At 39.6% G+C, this 19,778-nt stretch overlaps 1 protein-coding gene across 1 annotated transcript in view; it reads right to left on the bottom strand.

Annotated features, from left to right (window-relative positions):
- The window catches only part of LOC311264251 (unconventional myosin-IXAa-like), a 143,964-nt gene that overhangs the window by 59,307 nt on the left and 64,879 nt on the right, over positions 1 to 19,778 (bottom strand). The window contains exons 3-6 of the mRNA XM_084364973.1: positions 10,233 to 10,327; positions 9,542 to 9,604; positions 6,819 to 6,918; positions 2,235 to 2,288 (exon numbers count right to left, since the gene is read on the bottom strand). Coding sequence (XP_084221099.1) covers positions 2,235 to 2,288; positions 6,819 to 6,918; positions 9,542 to 9,604; positions 10,233 to 10,327 — 312 coding nt within the window. The remainder of the gene's footprint in view (positions 1 to 2,234; positions 2,289 to 6,818; positions 6,919 to 9,541; positions 9,605 to 10,232; positions 10,328 to 19,778) is intronic.

Below are 19,778 nucleotides of genomic sequence, written 5' to 3'. Positions count from 1 at the left end.
AAGAGAACAGAGAGAGTCCCAGAAGTTTTTTGTGTCTTTTTTGTGCTAAGCTAGGCTAAAGACATCCTGACTCTAGCTCCATTTTTAACTCACCAAAGTCAATTTCCTCATCTCACTCTCGAAAATAAGGCAAATAAGAATACTTAAAACTAAACACAGATGTACAAGAAAAGTCAACTGAAAATCTACAAACAATCAACTGGAGGTTGGATCTGAAATATTTGCAGTGTAGCCTTCTCCTTCTCAGAGGTTTGCAGTTGTCAGGTTGAAGTACTGTAAGTTACAATGACTTCAAGTGTCAACCTGGAGTACAAACATGAATCAAAACATCTACACAACGTCGACAGGAACTTCTCAGATCACTCCTGTAGCATAATCTAGTTCTTCAGCATTGATCTACATGTTCAATCATTTTAATGTTGCCAATAACTTGCTAGATATGCTGCTTGCATAGGAGCAACACAGCGGAGCTTGTTCTGCAGGAGTGATACTACACAGTTCTTGCTGTGACTCTATTTCACCACCATTGTGTTTTCTTAGAATCTAAAATGACACTATCATTTTTCAGCCTATATATTCAAAAGACAGATTTTAGTTGGATTACCCCTTTAACTTGTAAAGGAGGGGTTTATTAGATGCTGAACAAAAAAAGAGCAAGTGTCCTCAGAAAGCCTTTCCTGGACAAAAGAACAGTTTTTAAAAAAAGTGGGAGACAAAGAGCCAAAGTCAAGAAGGAAATACAGTAAGACCAATGGGCCAGTTGTATTTATACTATCCTACTCTCATGTCAAGTGTTTGCTCAAGGGCAAAGTCAAAGTAACATAATCTCCCATTAGGAGATACTGAATCCTTTAACCACACACGAGAAATCCCACTGACCAAACATTACTCACTTCAGGTGGAGACTGGCAAGACAGTGGCACGCTCAACGGCCGGTGAAACACGCACACACACAAAATGGACCACACACTTAGAGGGAAGATTCAGGATGTGAAGTGTGTCCTGTTGATCGCTACTAAAACTTTGACATGCAGTGTAATCAACAATGACAGTTTCTTTAAAGAAATGCTTTCTAGCCCCTGTTAGTTATCGTCTTCTGTATCCTAAATGTTACTGCAGAGTATAAAAATGACATGTTTGTTGTTTTATCTCATCGATTTAAACCTCAGAGTTTATTGGTCGCTCTCATACAGCCTGAAAATAGCTGTATTACTGGAAGTACGCTGCTACTTCACATTAAAAACATTCAACTGGCAAAATACTGACACGCTTTTATTGCGAAGCACTGAAGGTCTGCAAATCAATTTGTTTTTACCCACTGTGGTAACACTTTCTTTGATGCCCATGTCTATTATGTGTTATAATGCGCCTACAGTGCTGCAGAAGCACTCATGAATATTCATAATCATTTGTATTATTCTTTTGTACTAATCATAACTCGTCAAACTAGAAATGTCTGCATGAAAACTCTTTCCATTCTGCCACTGACCACTTCAATGGCAAAGCTTATTTCATGCTTTTCCTTCCCTGCACTTGAATTTAAGAACATGCTGTTGGATGTTGCTACTATAATTTCACTGTATTTTTACTCTACAGCTACATCTACTTTGTCTGCAGCACATTTGTTTTGCACTGCCTAGTGCGTGTTAGTTAATAAATGTAAATGAAGTGCTGAAGGTGAGATCCTGAACCTTCCCTTTAGAGACGGCGGTTTCCAGTTTGACGTCATCACCCATCTCCCAACAGCAAAGCATCCAAAGCCAAAGATCAGCTTAAAGGGATTCCCTTATGTTTGAATTTTATTTGATCAATCAGTTTAAATAAGTCATGTTCTTGGTTTCAAAAGAAATGAGGAATGTACGATCTCCATTTCATCTAGAAACACTTTCACTTACATAGAAATGTCTCTTTTGAAGAGACAGAAATACGTTTCTGATAATATTTTAAAACAAGGAACTCAGAGTTAATTTTGCCATCAATTATCAAATATTTCAAATACCTCACTTTAAAGTCAAAGTCATTGCATTAAAGGAATCCCTTTAGAGGCGGTTCTTTAAGGAGCTCGACCAGCTGAGGTCAGCTAAGGTCCATCTTTAGTCCATTTCAGTGAAAGCAGGCGGGTTTGGACAGCGAGGAGAGGACAAGACCAGGACTGGCACCAAAAACCCAGAGTACCACGACACACCCATGAGCACAGACGCACACAAACAACTTGTCATCCACATGATACTGACCAGATCGCTCTCATAGTAATTGTCCCAGTGGTGTTTGTGCGATTTCTTTGTCATCTGGAAGCAAGGCAGAGCGGTTAAGAAGGCATGAATTACACACAGTAATACGAAAGATGACACACAGTGTGTTAATATGTGAGGAAAAGTGACTAATCCTCACAGACACAAACATACGCACAATCTCCAGAGCTGCAATAATTCATCCATGATGTGACGTCATCAGAAAACTTTATGTTCAGGGTGGCATAACTGACTTTCTTACACTTTGCATACGTCTTTTCTATTTTTAATTTAAGTAAAAGTAGCCATAGAACAGTCTGATAATACTCAATTACAAGTACAACTTAACCTCCTCAAAATCTTACTTTAGTAAAATTAGAGAAGAATAATTTTTATTACCCAGTGACTGTTATATTTCGTTTTATATTGCAGTATAATATTGGATAATTACTAATGATGCATACGGTAATGTAGAATTACAGTTTTAAGCTTATTTTAGCTTCATTATAAACTGTACGAGGTAGTTCAATCTGTGACTACTGTATACTGTTGTAAATTAATCATATGTTTTATGCAAATTCATTTGTAGTTATAGGCATCAAATAGATGTCGTGGAGTTAAAAGTAAATATTTTCTTGCTGAAATGTGGAGAAGCAGTAACATAAGGCACAAAATTGTACTTAAAGTTATAATCCGTAAGATTTTCATGAAATCAAAAGCAATATGCAATAAAATTACGCACATTCTGCCTCTCTATGAGGTAGTTTGTATTGGTAGTGGCGGGGTCCGCCATTGCCACATTAATTCAGACAGGATATGATGCGTACATGTAATCCAGCACAACTTTTCATTGATATCAGCTTTACTGTTCATCATTAAGATAATACTCATGCTATCCCAGCCTTTCCTGCTGCTTCACCTCAAATATGATATGGCGTTTTTTAACAAATAGTAATTTATTGTAAGTTCAATATTTACTCTCTTATATCTGGTTTTGGTCTCTTCCAACTTCTAAGGGACGTATTTGGCTGTCGAGCTGCTAAATGCTCCACTATGTTCGCCAGCTAGTAACTACATGTAACTCTGTCTGTCTGTCTGTTGTTTGGTGCTAAGAAAGCAGTAAACAGTGCATTTTTGGGGCTTTTTCACCGCCTGCTGCAGCAGAAAAAGTCACAGCCAGCAGTTACCTTTCCACTTTTAATGATCGCCATGGTATCTGATATGAACCATAATTATTCTGAACTACACGTCGGAAGAATGAACATCTAAAACATCTAACAGTCCTTTCTTGATTAAAAGTTCTGCCTTCGCTCTTTACTCTCTCCAACTGTTGTCGCTCATCTAATCTCCTCTGTCTTACTCGAATCACAACGCAATACACAGATTTGGTTGGCTGAATAGCGTCACCTGAATGATTATCAAAACATGCAATTGGTCTGTGAGTTTCCTGGGCTGCTACTGCCACAAACGCTAGGACACAATCAGCATATTAGTGATATTTTGCTGACAAGGGGGAGAGCGTCCCCCATCAAATCGCCAACTGTCTGTAGGTCCATCACTATAAGCAACCACTTTCACATCACCACATTGTTTTGACGTTGTCATATTAAGTATATAAATATTGGTCACAGCCTCGATTTAAGAATTACAACTTTAAGTACAGGTCTTGAGTACATGTACTTAAGAGGCAGCGCTGTGAGACAGACAGACAGACAGACAGACAGACAGCGAGCAGACAGAGACACAGAAAACAAAATCCATCTCTGAGCGAGCAGAGTGATAAACATGAATAATCATTTTGCTCCTTTGTGACACCATGTGTGTAAGGAGGAGTGCCTGTGTGTGCGCCCAGACGAGCGCGTGTGCACACAAACACACGCGACCGCCGGCGCCCTCTGCACGAGAGCCAGATTAACTCCTGTTGCCATGGAAACAGAGCTGCATGCTAACAGGCAGCCGGCAGCAGAGGATGGAGTTGGGTGTGGGGAGGGTGTGGGGGGGTTGTTGTCGTGGGGATTAAGGGAGGAGGAGAGGAAAAAAAAAACTGTTACTTTTTTGGGGAAGCCAAAAGAAAGGAACAAAGGAGGTTTTTGTTGTTGCCTCCCCGGTGCACTGCCATAGGAAGAGGGAATATGAATCCTCACACATCTGCTGCCAACACACACAGATGCACTGCAAAGGATGCACGCATATGGAGGCTGCTGGCATGTGCACAAGAACGTAAACACACATACACACAGGACACACATGAGATGCAGGGCTGGAATTTTTGAGCTGATGCAATCAACACACCAGAGTGCTGAGCAGTGATCCACTTATGATAAATGAGTAAATAAGACCCAGCAGAGAAAAAAGGAGGGAAGGGAGATGCAGAAATGTTCTATCACATCATCCTCAGGGTCTCAATAAATCTCCCTACATGGCGCCTGAGCTTTATCTTTTTTTTTAAATAACAGATGAATTCTCCCCATCTGTGAGGAGAGAAAATGGTTCAAACGTACAATGAATTCTTTACAGGTCAGTAAAACTGAAATGTCACTTTGGGCCTCGTGCAAGAACCACTTGTACAAACAGATTCATTTTCATGTGGCACGTTTGGGTGAGTTAAGAGAATTTTTGGCATTCTCCTTTTCTTTTGTTCATCATTGTCTCTTAGGTACGCACGCAATTTTTGGGTGATCGAGACGTGTTGTACGACTCAAGCACAGGTTGTCTGCCTTTCTACACAGTGAAATAAACACGTATTTGACTTAAAAGTTCATAGTAGGTTTAAATATGAGACAGAAATTAACAAAAATAAAATATATAACTAAATATTTTTCTTATATATAACTTTGTTTTTAGATTTTATAACCTAACTTCTATTGGCATTTTTCTGCACAGCAATTTATACATTGCAAAGGACAGTTCTGGGACTATAAGGTCTCTGTTACAGTACAACATCCCCCTAGATCTCTCATTTCGATGCTAAAAAAGTCTTTTTTAAAACAAGCTGTTCCCTCTTTACTTCTGGAGCAGTACATTGTTCCTCTGATGACATGTCGTTGACATCTGTAAGTATAATTTCAGATCCTCTAACACCACTACTGACTCTGCTAAACTGCCAATCTTCTGATTTATCCACCAGCAGGACTTGGACGTGGCTGGAAAGTCTTTTTTTCACTCTTTAGCAACATGTTTGTGAATGAAACCTACCCACGAAAGGAGTAGAACAGGCAATTTTAGGGGCATCCATGGACCATATTCACACGGCAGCCATTTTCTGCTGGCGTTCAGGCTGGGAAGCTCAGGGTAACTCCATATACGGCTGTTTTCTAGGTTACATTGTTATTATTTCACAGCTTTCCCAATTGATCAGCAACTGAGAAGATGATGGATAGTGAAAATGTGCGGGGATATTGGGCCATATTTCAAGGTAAAACAACATATTTGATAACCAGGTAGCTAATGTCAGCATTTAACCATTTCTTAGTTACTGTAACATTACTGTTTGATTACATTCAGTGCATTTCAGTCACAGGCTTAATTAAATGTGTCCAACATGTGAGTTACAGTGCGTTAATATTTTAGATATCAAAAAGTAATGCAAGCTAGAAAGTGGTTAAATGCTCATTTTGTTGTATTTAATGGGTCAGAAAATATGTAGTTTTACCCTGAAATATGGCCCGATGTCCCTCCAGATTTTCACTATCCATTGTCTTTTCAGTTTCTGATCAATCAGGAAGAGGTGAAGTATTAAAAAAATGTCAGATTGCCTGTGTTTATGAGGACCTGCAACCTGGAACAAAGCAGTACAACATTTGAGCTTACCACCCTGAGAGTGATGTCAGAGGAAAATGGTCGCGTGTGATTATGGTCTACTCTGCTAAAAGAACAGGCGGTATTCATCAGGCTGAAACAAGCCATTAATGACAAGTTTGTGCAGAGATTAGTGAATCAGTGAATTGCTTCTTGCATGAGGCCCGATGTCTTCTTTGAAATTACAACTCAGATGTTTAAATTCTTCTGTGGCTGGATCATCTTGTAACTCGTACTGTCACAGCATCATTTCTCCGGACAGCATGCTAACATAAAATGTTTTTTTATTCAAGAATTTATGTTATTTTATCTTTTCTGGATACACACTGGATAATTCATTTTGAGACAAGCAATTTTAAATGTATAATCTGTTTGTCATAGAACATTTTTTCTTTTTGTATAATTATGGCATATTTCGTTGTATCTGCCTTATGTAGTTAGTCTGTAATTCACTGTTGCTGGAACCTATTTTGGCCGGGACACATTAGATGGTTAAATAAAGGTTAGATTAAAAAAAAAAACAGAAAAAAAAGACTCTAGTCAACTTGAACTGACAGCATAAATACAAACACAAACGTGAACTAACACATTTACACAACCGTACACAAATTGAGATGTTTTTAAGAGCCGCACAGCAAATTGCAAACCTCACCTTGAAACCCTTGAAATCAATAGATATACACAACTTGTTTTTTCCTCTTTTTTCCTTTCATGTTGTCAGAAACAGCATTTCAATAATTTAACAACAGAACAGCATAAATATATTGACATGAAAGTGTGTGTGCGGACCTGGTTGAGGTAGTGGTATTCCTCAGGTTTGAGCAGGTGGAAGGATTTCCTCTCCTCTTCACTGGCTCCGGCCAACAGGTAGTAGAACACATGGTAGTTCCTACAGACACACAAAAAGTTAGAGGCTGTAACTCTACTATAAACTCTTTTCCTGTGTTGATTCCTTGAATCGTTTTAAATTCCCTCAGAGGTAAACAGAGGACAGCAGCTTTTACATCTCTCTCTGAAACGACGCCTGAGGAGGGGCAACTCCATTCAAAGCTTTGGAGGAGAGAACAGTGAAAAACTCTCCATATGCATTCCTATTTCACAACCCAAACCTAAAACATATAACAAATACGGTCACACCTTTGACCTCCTGTAGGCTCACGTTTCAAGTCAAACAAAGCAGCAGTGCGGTGTGTGGGCTGGAGGTAAGGAGTCAAGCCACTGTGACAAATGCTGGGGCTTCGGCCAACGCACTGACATGTAATTCTATTAGAGCTGGAAACGAGCTTCAGTCCTCTGCACAGGGACACTTAGTGCCTGATGGAGTGGTGGAAAGTTAAAGAGCCCAGGGAGGATATTAAAGAATCCAGATCTGTAATTGGTGGATGGGTAGGAAGGATGTTTTTAACTGAAAACTGCATGCAGCTACAGAGGCGATACCATAATGTACTATCTTTTATTTCTCCTTTATTATTATCTTTTACTTTTATTTGTTATTATTTATCTGTTTTAGTTTTTTCAATCACTTGTATAGCACTTTAAATTGCATTTTTATTTGTTTGATTGGTGCTATATAAACAAAGTTTGATTGATGATCGATAGTGTAAGGCAGCAATGAAACACAGGAGGTGTAGTACTAGTACTGCTTTAATGTAAATAAGCTACTAAACTGTCACTACAGCTGCTGTTAATACGACCACCACGGCCTCAAGTTTTATTCAAGGTAACTTTTTCTATCGTCACAACGTCGTTACCATAGGTGTCCCAGTTGGGCTCTGCTCTGGCTTAACAGGCTCAAGAGTTTTAGAACCAATGAAAGTTGAAGGTACATGATCTACTCAAGATGCTAAAATATGATTGGTTGCAGCCACTTACAACATATGACACTCAAATGTGCTTCAATTGTGCCCATGTTACCTTCATTTATGACAACGACATTGCCAAATGTACAGTATGCTAAGCAGCCCCACGGCTACAGTTAAAAATGATAACATGATATATGAATAACAAATTAATAGTTAAAACCGTACTAATCATTTGAGACGGAACAACAGTTGTTAAGTAACAACCTCTCGCTTTCACTACAGTCCCATCAAAGTCCAGAGTCATAAAACCCGACTGGAAAGCTCAGCTAGCTCACTCCTAGTATTTCATTTCTTCCACTGGGGTCGTACAGAGGCAACCTGTCATGAGCCTGGTTTTAAGATTTAAGATAGTTTGCAGTTTATCATCACCCTGCCTGCTCCCCCACCTCTCTGCTTCAGGTCTGAGCCGTCTGGGAGGTCCTGTCTTTAGTTTCCACCCTATCAATATGGCCGCCAGGGCCTGTCATCGGGATGAAATAGAAACCCCGGGCCAATCAAGGTTAGAGGGATTAAATGACCGGTGGACGGGTTTACATTGTTTTTTTTCCCCCTTTCCTCACAAAGCCATTATTCTGGTGGGATCGGTGATTGTGTTTTACTGTTGACTGGGACAGATAGAGCCAGTCGAGCAGAGAGGGTGTATGTGTTGACTGAGAGAAGATATAAATTATTTAAGTTATGTGGGTACAGGTGGAAATTCCTATCTATGTGTGAGTGCTGTACTGGAGATTCAACAACAGTTTCTGCTGGCGTGTTAAAAAACCAGAAGCGAGAGCAGACAGTAGGGAACACCAGTTTCTACAAAATCTCTTTTATCATTCTCCAAAATTGTTCTGATGTGTAATCAGTATAAATAAACGATCACCTCCTGTGTGCATAAATGACCAAACTGAGAAGGAAAGCTGATAGTTTGCGGTGTTAACTTCATGAAGGGCAGAGGGCTATTTCAGACGGACACCTGATACATCCCCAGCTTCCACAGGAAATGAAGACTATTTTAGTGTTGAGTTTCTGAGACAAAGAACACATCAGTGCAGAGATATGGATTTGAAATCTTATCCCTCAAACAAGTGGGAATATGGCTCTCAATTTATGGCTGCACCACAGCACCCCGGACTCCTTAAGATTCTTTATTTCTTCCTTTTACATAATTTTGCTGAAGAAAAATGTGCCAAACTAGCTAATAAGCATAAGTTATGTAAATGTGTGACATGGTGATGTAGTGTGATGTCACAAAGTCACAGAATTAAAGGCGGGACAACTGACGAGGCGTTTCAGGAGCAGTGTTTCATGATGGAGAGAGAAGCTTCTGTTGGTGACCTTTTTTTACTTTCAAGCTCTTTTACATGCACAAGAACATTTATAAAACCCTTAGGTAATGAAGAAAACTAAAAAGCACTGTAGGTCTCCATATAAATGGTCAAAATCAATGCTCATGAATTCCCATGTCACATCCTCAAACTAAAATCTAACATACGGGACAACCTTGGATAAAATCTTGCAATGTGAGCATGTCAGAGATGTGTTAACTACATGACAATAACCTGAGCAAACCCTGTGGTGAGTGAGCCAACATTTCAACAGGCGGGATATAATAAAACCCATACAGTACATGATCCACAAATCTCTGCTTCCTGTGTCTCTGCTCACCTCTCATTGTGCTCCTGATACACCAGACGGGATTTCTCCAGCAGGTACTTCTCAACATAGGCTCTGAAGATAAACATACACAAGCACACAAAGTCACATATATTTAAAAAACATATTAAGATATTGACTGAACGAAATGCTTGGAAAAGGGTTAAGTTGCAGACTAATGAAAACATTAACATAAAAACAGACAGGAGGGACAGTTACGAGGCAGAGTTATAATTGTGCTTTTAATAATTGGTGAAATGAGACTTATTAACAAGTCTCAAGATAACATAATGGCTGATTTAATTCAGTTTCCTTCCTCACATGAGGAAATGAAGTGCTATGAATAGCAGTTATAAATTTACAATCAGGGTCCAATGAACGCATCTTAATCATATTATTAACCTTGGTATTCAAAGATTAGAGCATTTAATTCTCACAGACACAACATTTATAGTTAATTATTCATTTTAATAATTTTATGTGACCAATGTGGGATATTAATCAGCAGCTATTTTTAGCAATTCATTAAACAGTAAGTACTAGGTAAGTTTTATTCAACTTACTGTGGCCCTTAAACAACCTCATTCTGGCACCTATGATCATTTTTTTGTAGGCTGATTTGCCCATTTGACCAAACAATATTTATAAATACGTGGATCATGCACCATTTTCTATATATACGGATTATGTGTGTGAGTCTCACCCTCTGACGGTGCCACTCTCCTGGTAGTTGACCTGGATGAACTTGCCGAAGCGACTGGAGTTGTTGTTGTGGGCCGTTTTAGCGTTCCCAAAAGCCTGGTGAGACAACAGAAAGACACACCTTCAGTCCAGTCCAACAGATCAGCATGGAGACAGGTGATAACTGACAGGTACACGTGTATGGGGGTGTCATTTACCTTTATGCACAGAAGTAGAATAAAAAGACACACTTTTTAAAGTCACATAGCTATTTTTCTATAAAGAAATACACATAAGACAAAAAGCTAAACAAAGCCCTGACATGAAAAGATAAAGTTATCAAGAAAAATATGATGTATGTTATTAAAGTATTCATTAAAACAAGAGCACAGTAGGACAGACTTCCATACTGCCAATGGGGTGTAAAGATGGTAGTCATTTTACTATTTAACTATTGTCTCTGTGAAGGTGAAAGTCAGATTTCCAGTTTTGCAGATATATGTTAGTTATTCTATTAATGTTTTCCCAAAATTCTTCCAAATAAGTTGCAACAGTCCAAATGTGAAGAAGGTGACTTAAACTTTGTCAAATTAACAAGTCACTTAATGAAAGAAAAAACACCTGCTGAAAAACAGTTTTGACTCTTGGCGCCCTGAAGCTGCATGCAGTTCACAGCTGGTAGTAATGACGATGACACCATCGACGGGTGTCAATTTAACATCACGTCAGTGTCAATGTTGCCCACACATATCATCTAATGAAATACTTTGTATGATGAAATATAAGGAAATAGTTTTGCCTTCTTAAGGTTTGGCTCCTACGATCAGCTCCAGAGCATATGAAGTAAGTAAATCTCCAACAACTGGCTACAACCTACTTTTGCCAAAGCAGAATGAAAAACTACTTATAAACAATCAATAGCAAAAAACACAAGTTTTACAGTTTTACAGGGTCTTAAAAATACTGTATTTCTACATTCAATTTTTATGATGGGAACCGAACTCTGAACCAAAGTGAAAAAATGTGTGAGGAGGAGAGGGAAAAGCTACCAATCACAGTACTGTAACAGAGGTCATGAGGCTCAGGAAGGGGCCCGCAGGAGGCACACACACACACACACACACACACACACACACACACACACACACACACACACACACACACACACACACACACACTAACTCACTCTCAGACACGTCAACCGTGCACTAAACTGCCAAATTCCTATAAAGGCAAACACACTGCAGAGCCTAAAACAGACACAGTAACAACTCGTGGGAGTATGTGGGCATTTCTGCCAACACACACACACACACACACACACACACACACACACACACACTAACAGGGAGTCCATCATTAGGGGCCCCTGGAGGACTCATTCAGGTTCTCATTAGGAGTCTGATGGCCCCAGAGGAGAGGAGAGGAGATGAGAGGAGAGGAATTAAGGAGAGAGGAGGAGAGGGGACTGAGAAAAACAAGGAGAGGAGAGGAAACAAGAGAGGAAACAAAGTGAGTGGAGGAGAGAAGAGGAGACTAGGAAAGAAGAAAAACAAAGAGAAGGGAGGAAACAAGGTGAGAAGAGGAGAAGAGAAAAACAAGAATATGAAAGGAAACAAGAGATGAAACGAGTGGAAGTGCAGAGGAGACTGAAAGGGTTTTTTCTCTCAATATGGCAAGTTTTGTCCTCACTGGAATCGAGGGTCTAAGGACAGAGGATATTGTTTCATTGCACAGTTTGTAAAGCCCACTGAGATTGTGATTGTGATTTTGGGCTATATAAGTAAAATTGATTTGATTTGAGGCTAGGAAAGGAGAAAAAACAAGGAGAAGGAGAGGAGAGGAAAACAAGTCCAGAGACAAAAAAAGAAAAAGAGAGACTTTAGCAAAGATGCTAAAGAAGAAAGAAACAAGTGGGAGGAGAGACAATGAAGGTTGAGGGGAGGGAAGATCATCCTGGAAAGAGGAGAGATGAAAGTAAGGAAGGAGTGAAGACAAGAGGAGACGACAAAACAAAGAATGAGAAGGAAGGAAATGAGGACAGGATAGAAGATCAAAAAGAAGTGAGAAATGAGATTAGCAAAATGAGATGATAGGCAAAAGAAGAAGAGAAAAAAATAAAGGAGGAGGAGAGGGGATAAGGAAGGAGAGGAGGACATGGAGAAAAACACAAGAAAGAAAACAGGAGGAGTGCCTACATGCAGCGTGAGAGGCAGAGAAAAACATATTTCCATATTTCAGTTCACTGAAGCAGGGGTGAAATTTCAGGCTGATGCAATCAGTATTTTGGAGTTATGATAAATGACTAAATAAGAAACAGCAGAGAGAGAGGGGAGGAAGAGGGGAGGGAGAGAGGGAGGATGAGGAAGAGTCTGGGAGAGAAGTGGGCGTCAGATAATTGACTGTGGCCGCTGGGTGAACGCTACAGCTCTGGAATAACACCGTTAATAAAGTAAGATCCTGCTCCTGAATCAGACTTTGATCTCTCGATGATTCATTCAAACTCCCCCGAACACCGCCGACCTGACACACATTCAACCAGCCAATCAGGACAAACGAGAGCAACAAAACAACAAATACGACTGCATTTCTTGTTTTCTATGCTCGTCTTCCCTCCTTCAAATCCATCCATCTTTCTTTTCTCTCCACCAGGTCCCTATTGTGGCTTCTTAGATGAACCACAGAGTGAATGTGAGAGCGGACCGGCAGCGAGAGCTCCTTCGACTCCCTCAATCCAAAATGTAAATCGAAACTGCAATTCACATGATAATGACAGAGCTTTTCATCCCCAATAATTTCTGGATATAAGAGCCCCTTTGTGGCTAAATGTTTCCAGTTTTGAGTTTTAGAGGAAAATCCTCTTCCTGAAATGATTGAGTGAAATGAGCCCGGCTCTAATGGAAACTGTCAATGACAATCAAACCGCTGCTGGCAGAAGAAACACAGAGAGAAGATAGACAGGGAAGATATTCACTGTATGGTTGTGAGAACAGGAGGATGTATGGACTGCGTTTGAGCTCATAATACATGCACTTCTGTTTGTGTCGTGTGTGTGTGTGTGTGTGTGTGTGTGTGTGTGTGTGTGTGTGTGTGTGTGTGTGTGTGTGTGTGTGTGTGTGTGTCTGTGTGAGAGCATCTGTGAGAGAAAGAGATTAATGAGCAGGGCAGGAGTGTCTGGATGATTTAGCAGTGAACTCTGCTTCATGGTCAACGCCTGCTGTGACCACAGCACAGGAAAACACACACTGTGAATCAGTGATTACTCTGTGTGTGTGTGTGTGTGTGTGTGTGTGTGTGTGTGTGTGTGTGTGTGTGTGTGCGTGCGGTATGCATTCGTGTGTCTGCTAAATATATGAATAAACCAGAGGTGAGGGAGGCAAAAGGGAGTGCATGAGAGAATAAAAAAATGTCACTGTGGTATATCATTGTGGTTATTGCAAAATTAAAAACTACAGATATACTTCTCAGCTCTCATTCTCAAATGTCTCTCCTCGCTCTCTTTACCCTCATTTTCTGTCACTTCTTCAACATCTACTTGTAAATGAAAAAAATCCACCAACAACCCCCATGAAAATAGGTCAGACATTATTTCCTGTACTGATAAATGTTTAAAATTGTTTAAATTAAAAAAAAAAAAATCCTTAAACATCCTTAAATAATTGTGTATTATTGTATTGTATGTGTATGTTTCTACACATACACTGTTCATGTACAGAAACATGTCTCTCATCCATATTTCCATCATCAAAAACATATCTGAGACAATGTTTGGATTTGTTTGGACTTGGTCTAAATTTGTGACAAGCAATAAGATCCAGTGTGTAGGATTTAGTTAGTCCGTGTCTATTCTACCACTGTCTTAACCTGATGTATGTTGTACTGCATGTTGTTTTTTATGTATTTTATGTATTTTATGTCTGTTTTGTGCTGCAACTTCTCCCTATCTCCGGAGACAAATTTCTCCCTGGTGGAGACCAATAAAGAAACCTTAGTTAGATTTAGCATCTAACAGTAAGATCGCAGTCTGCAACCAACTGAATACCCCTCGTCTCACCCTCCCCTTTGGTGGCCGCTATAAAGGCTAAAAGCCCTCTCTAGATCCACTGTTTGGTTCATCATTGGTTCGTTTGGTGCAGCATGGCGGACTCTGTGGAAGACGACCTGCTCTCCTAAGGTAACACAACCCAAACACATTGATTCTTATACACGAATGAAAACATAATTTCTGCCAATACATACTTCCAAATCCTTCTTACTGGACTTTGCAAAGCATAACAAACTGTAATTTCACCTGTCACATGTAGCCTTGAGGAAACAAAACAAAACACAGAGTGGACACATTTGCAGTTCTCATGGACTTAAAACAATCAATTGTCATTTCAATTTGAAACTCAACATGACTCGATACAAACGGAATTAACCTCGGCCTTCACACTGCATAGCCTGTGGTGCCATATGGAGACTAAATAACCAACTTAAGTGTGCTAAAAACAGCTCCACACATCGCCGGCCATATGTTAGATTTTATGTTGATGTGCTGACCCCAAGGCTTAATCCTGCTGTGACTTTATGTGTGTGTCTGTGTGTGTGTCCCTTAATCCAAATGGCAACACTAGCTCGATACTGACAGTATGCTAATGTTTGCTTATGCACTGTGTTAACCCCTCTGGGCTCTTCCACGCTGTCACATTACGTTAGCCAGTTGTTTCCTCCGCCGCTGCGGAAAAGCCTCCTCAGCCTCCAAGGAAGCAAGCAGTGGTGCTGCTATTTCAGAACAGGATTTAGCGAGTTTAGCGTGGTGGGGAACGAGATGGGAGCTAGCCCATTAATTAGCATGTCAGGACCTTCTTTAAAGCGGGGGCTAAAATCAGCTCAAATACTAATGCTAATAACCTGGTGCTCTCTCCTTCTGTTTCCCTCTTTGTCTGCCTCCCTCAGTACAGCTGCAGTGGTTCCCTAAACACTCTCAAAAACCGTTTGGTGACCTAGATTGTGAAAAAACAAGCGGAGACACGCCAAAACCTCTGCTGGGCTAGCTTCCATTAGCTAGTTTTTTTGTGTTTCATGGGGTGCTGAGTGGTTAAAATTATTAATGGCGGCTGCAGCACCCTGATGTCCAGGTGATGGTGACTGCTTGTTTCAGCAGTTTCTTTGTTTCTGCCTTTGTGAATATCCAGGTCAGAGGGAGCTGACGTCATGGGGGGGCCTGCGTGAGACCTCAAGATGATTTTGGTAGACTGATTCTGTTTTTGTTCAAATCAACTGTTAGCTAGGTAGGGTAATGTAAGCATGGCCATAAATGTTAAAATATTCTTGCCTTGAGTAGGTAGTTTGATATTGCAATCTTTTATAGGTTTTCTGACAGTAACTATGTAATTTGTCGCTGATTACAGCGAGAGCTGATGGTGTGCAATATAATTAACCTCTAGTGTAACAGAGGGTATTTTAGTGACATGCATACAATTCAACATATGGAGAGTTTCCAAGGAATACTGAATAAAAATACTTAGACTTATATATTGTGTTTCATTCAAGGAAATTCATATTGTATCCTATAATTAGTATCAAATTACATAGTTATTTCCTGAAAACATCGAAGGATTTTATAAGTAAATTAGGGTAAAAGTATTAGCATACTAGTGATTTTCTTGGGTCTTCCTCGGGTCCTAACACTTTAGCATTATAGGCTGCACAATACTGTAAAAACATATATATATATATATACATACTTTTATATATACATAAATATACATATATACACATACATATATATACACATATATACTGTATATATATATATATATACACACATTTAACTCATACTCTGTACAACAAAACATAATATTGTGTCTCATATTTCTATTTATTGTTCACTGTTGAGTGCTAGTTGTCATCAATACATTTGGCAGGACATTGCTAGCATTCTTAGCACTGTAGCAGTCCTGCCCGTGGCATTCACACTCGCTGTAGACAGTATTGTGTTTGGACAGAGCGGTTCCAGAAAGTAGGTTAGCTTTTGTTTTATTTTGCTCCATGTAAATTTTGCTTTAAAAGCCAGCAGGTGGGCAGATGATCTCAACCTTCTTCCACAGATTCAACCTGACAAAACCAAACCAGAAACCACCGCTCTGCTTTCAGCCTGTGGGTATCCAGACAGCAACACACAGCAGTACAGCTACATGGTCCGTGTCAGTCAAGCTTATACACACACACGTCTTCTATGCAGCGACCACACGCTGAACGATTTTGGTAGCAGATACAGTAAATGTCATCACTAACAGACACACGCACACTCCAGATCACATTAACCTCATTTGCTGCTTCATTAAACAACTATAACACGACAGGAGTAGACTGCCAAGTTACACCGCTGATACGCATGAACAGTTGGACATGTCAAACTGAGCTTTTGACAGCTTCATCCCTGGTAAAGAAAGGGAATAATCATACAGACAGATACAGTTCGCTGCAATCAAGACTTCAAGTGTCACACAATTAGCATTGAGTATAAAAACTGTGAAGCTATTTAACAACAAATGACTAACAGAGAGAAGAAATAGTTTTCATCTCTCAAAGATTATTCAAGACTGTTTCCAAATAACATTCAAGGGATTTACTGTGAGTGTGTTACTGCCCTGTCCTCTAATCAAAGGCTTCCTCGTTCAATAGTTGGACTGCTTAGTGCCGGTTTACTCCAGAGCGGCTAATTTCAGCCCAGTGGGCCATTATTAAAGCAGACGTCTGCTCTGCTCCGTTTCTCTGCTCTACAAGCATTATAGTGTGATGAAAACACAGACAGAGACAGTCAGAGGAATGTGGAAGGTAAGACTGCCTAAACTCAGTTAATCTACTTTATATGCTGACAAATACTTATACATACTACTGTGCAAAGAACAAGTATACAATAGTATACAACAATAGTGTCTGTCTAACTGGCAAAGAGAGTCTGACACGGTATCTTTAAACTGGCAGCAGACAAGTTTTCTGCTTCAACGTATGATTATGTAGTAAACGTTGATTGCACAAAAGGAAGGTTAACTGGCAATATACACTAAATACTTGAACAAAGTCATGTTTTGTTCTGTTTTGTTGTTATTTGCAACTCTGAAGAAAACAGAAATAATCCAGTTGTCTTTATAACAATAATGCCACCTGAAAACCCTTAACAACCCTGGCACAACTGAAGGCATTAAAGGGGCACTATGTAGTTTTGGAGAAGAAATTCAACCCCAATTCAGAATTTTAATATTTATGATATTAATGAGGTAATAATACAAACTCAGAAATATTTATCTTTTCATTAAGTGAATAAACAAGCTGTTCTCAGAGGAATATACGGTCCACAGAACAAAAGGCAAAAGAAGTTTGACTAAATGAAGCGGTTCAACCAGCAGCTAAATTCCAACAAGCAACACTCCAGACTAAAACCACTCATCACAGGAGTCATTTGTCATCATCACTATTCATTCCACTATACAAATTAAATTTGTTTTGACTGTCTGAGTTGAGGTGAACTGAGAAGTCTGTGCCAACCATGTCGTAACCTTGGATCCATTTCATCACCTCTGTGTCTTTCTTATCCATCTTCCCTTCCCTGTTTTGTGCTGAGCAGCATCTGGAGCAGCAGAAATGCCTTGAAAACAATCCTTCGCAATGATTTCATGCTGTGCGGATTCTCCCAGAGAGGGCCGTCTGAGTCTGCTTTTAGACCCAAAGGGGTTTTTTTTTTTAGGGCTTTACCACTTCCACATTCACAGCAGCTCTCAGCAAGATGACATCACATGGCATTCCTACGCTCAGCTCAGCAGGTGCAGCCGGCTTCACAGAGTGTGTGTGTTTGTGTGTGGTTAGAGTAGAGTAGCTTTAGCGCCAGCCATTCCTCTAGGTGTGCGGTCAGGCTTGAAAACACACTCATGCAGGAGAGCAGGTGCTTGTGTGAAGAGCTCTGCCCTTCATAGCAGAGAGCTGTAACATTCATAAGATGTGACAAATGACAACATTGTGTGAGAGTGTGTGTGTCTGTTTGCATTCTGCTCAAGTGCGCTACCTCCTTAATCCGTGTGTGTAAACTGCTATTACCTGCATCTGGACGTCCACAAGCCCTCATTAACTGGGCTAACTGGTGTTTGTCACCAGCAGCTGGCAGGTGACAGTAACTGAAGGTTGTAACACTCCATCCTCTGCAGGCAGACAGGTGGTTTTATTCCTTTTTAACTGACCAAAACACCCTTCGGCAAGGCATCAAACTATTTCTGCAACTGACTGTTATTTTAATTATGGATTAATTTGTCTTTTACTGTTTTTACATCATTGTTAAGTCAACAAAACATAAACAAATTGTGAAAAAATCCAGAGTTTGACAAAGTTGATGTCTTTAAATGACTTTTTTTAAATTAGATAAAAGCAGTACATCAGTAATTGGTATGTGATGTAATATGTTTTTACGTGTTGTCTCATGTGCACGTCACAGAAAATAAAATATTAAACTAACTTATAACTAAAGAAAGAAAAACGCTGTTCATCTCTGAATCCCTTCGTTAAAACAGCAAACTACTTCAAGAGACAACGAACTGACCCAGACCTCTTTATCAAAATGTATAAGACTTCAGGACCATGAGTGGTTGTAACTGTGAAATTAAGGACCCTAAATAATGAAGAAGGAAGCTAATAAAGTCTTTGCATCTCAACTTTATGACTTTCTTTTAACTTTTCACTCTTGTTTCATTCCTCTCTCTCTTTTTTCTCTGTTCTCATTCTTTCTTTACTTCAGACACATGGGATGAGCCCTCCTTTCTAGGAAAAAAGGAAACAAGGGAGGGAAAAGGAGGTGAGGACGGAGTAGGGGGACAGTTACGTAATCCTGACAGGGGCCTCCTTGTAACAGCTGGCATGTGTAGAGAGGAGCGGAGTTAGTTTGGGTGACGGAGAAACAAAGAAATTTAATACGGTATTTGGATACGGCCTGGAAATATGCACATATTCAAGCAAACATTCGCTAAAGCCAGCCACTCCAACACACATACACACATGCACACGCTTACTTTATATGGCCATCGAGCACTTCCTAACTTCCTCCAGGCTTTTACAAAAGACCATTACCTTATTTCCTGTTTAAATGTTAACTTACAGTCCACCTCATTCACAGGCTGAACATTAAGTACAGCCACTTAAACATAAAGAAACACTAAATCATTTACAATGATCAATTATTGTCTCTTGTTGTTTACCAGCTACAGTGAAGATGCTTATATATATTTTAAAGCTGTAGGAAAATCTGAAAGACACGTCAGTAAATATGAATATTTTCTCACCACTAAAAACACAGATTTGGTAAAATACATTACATTTAGGAAAGTATGGTTAGCTTAGCTTAGCATAAGGACTGGAAACAGAGGGAAACCGCTAGCCTGGCTTTGTCTAAAACCACAAATTCTAAAAATACTTTATTGATCTTTTACAGGAAATGACATTATAATATAACACATCTATATACAGCTATACTAGGCTCAAAGTCTGAGAAATAAGTTAATAAAACACCAAAATCATACCAAAAAAAGCTGTATTATCT

Source organism: Pagrus pagrus, assembly GCF_965226575.1.
Source record: "Pagrus pagrus genome assembly, chromosome: 10".
Classification (NCBI taxonomy): Eukaryota; Metazoa; Chordata; class Actinopteri; order Spariformes; family Sparidae; genus Pagrus; species Pagrus pagrus.
Note: the sequence above shows the minus strand (reverse complement) of the source record. Positions and strands in the feature narration are given on the sequence as shown.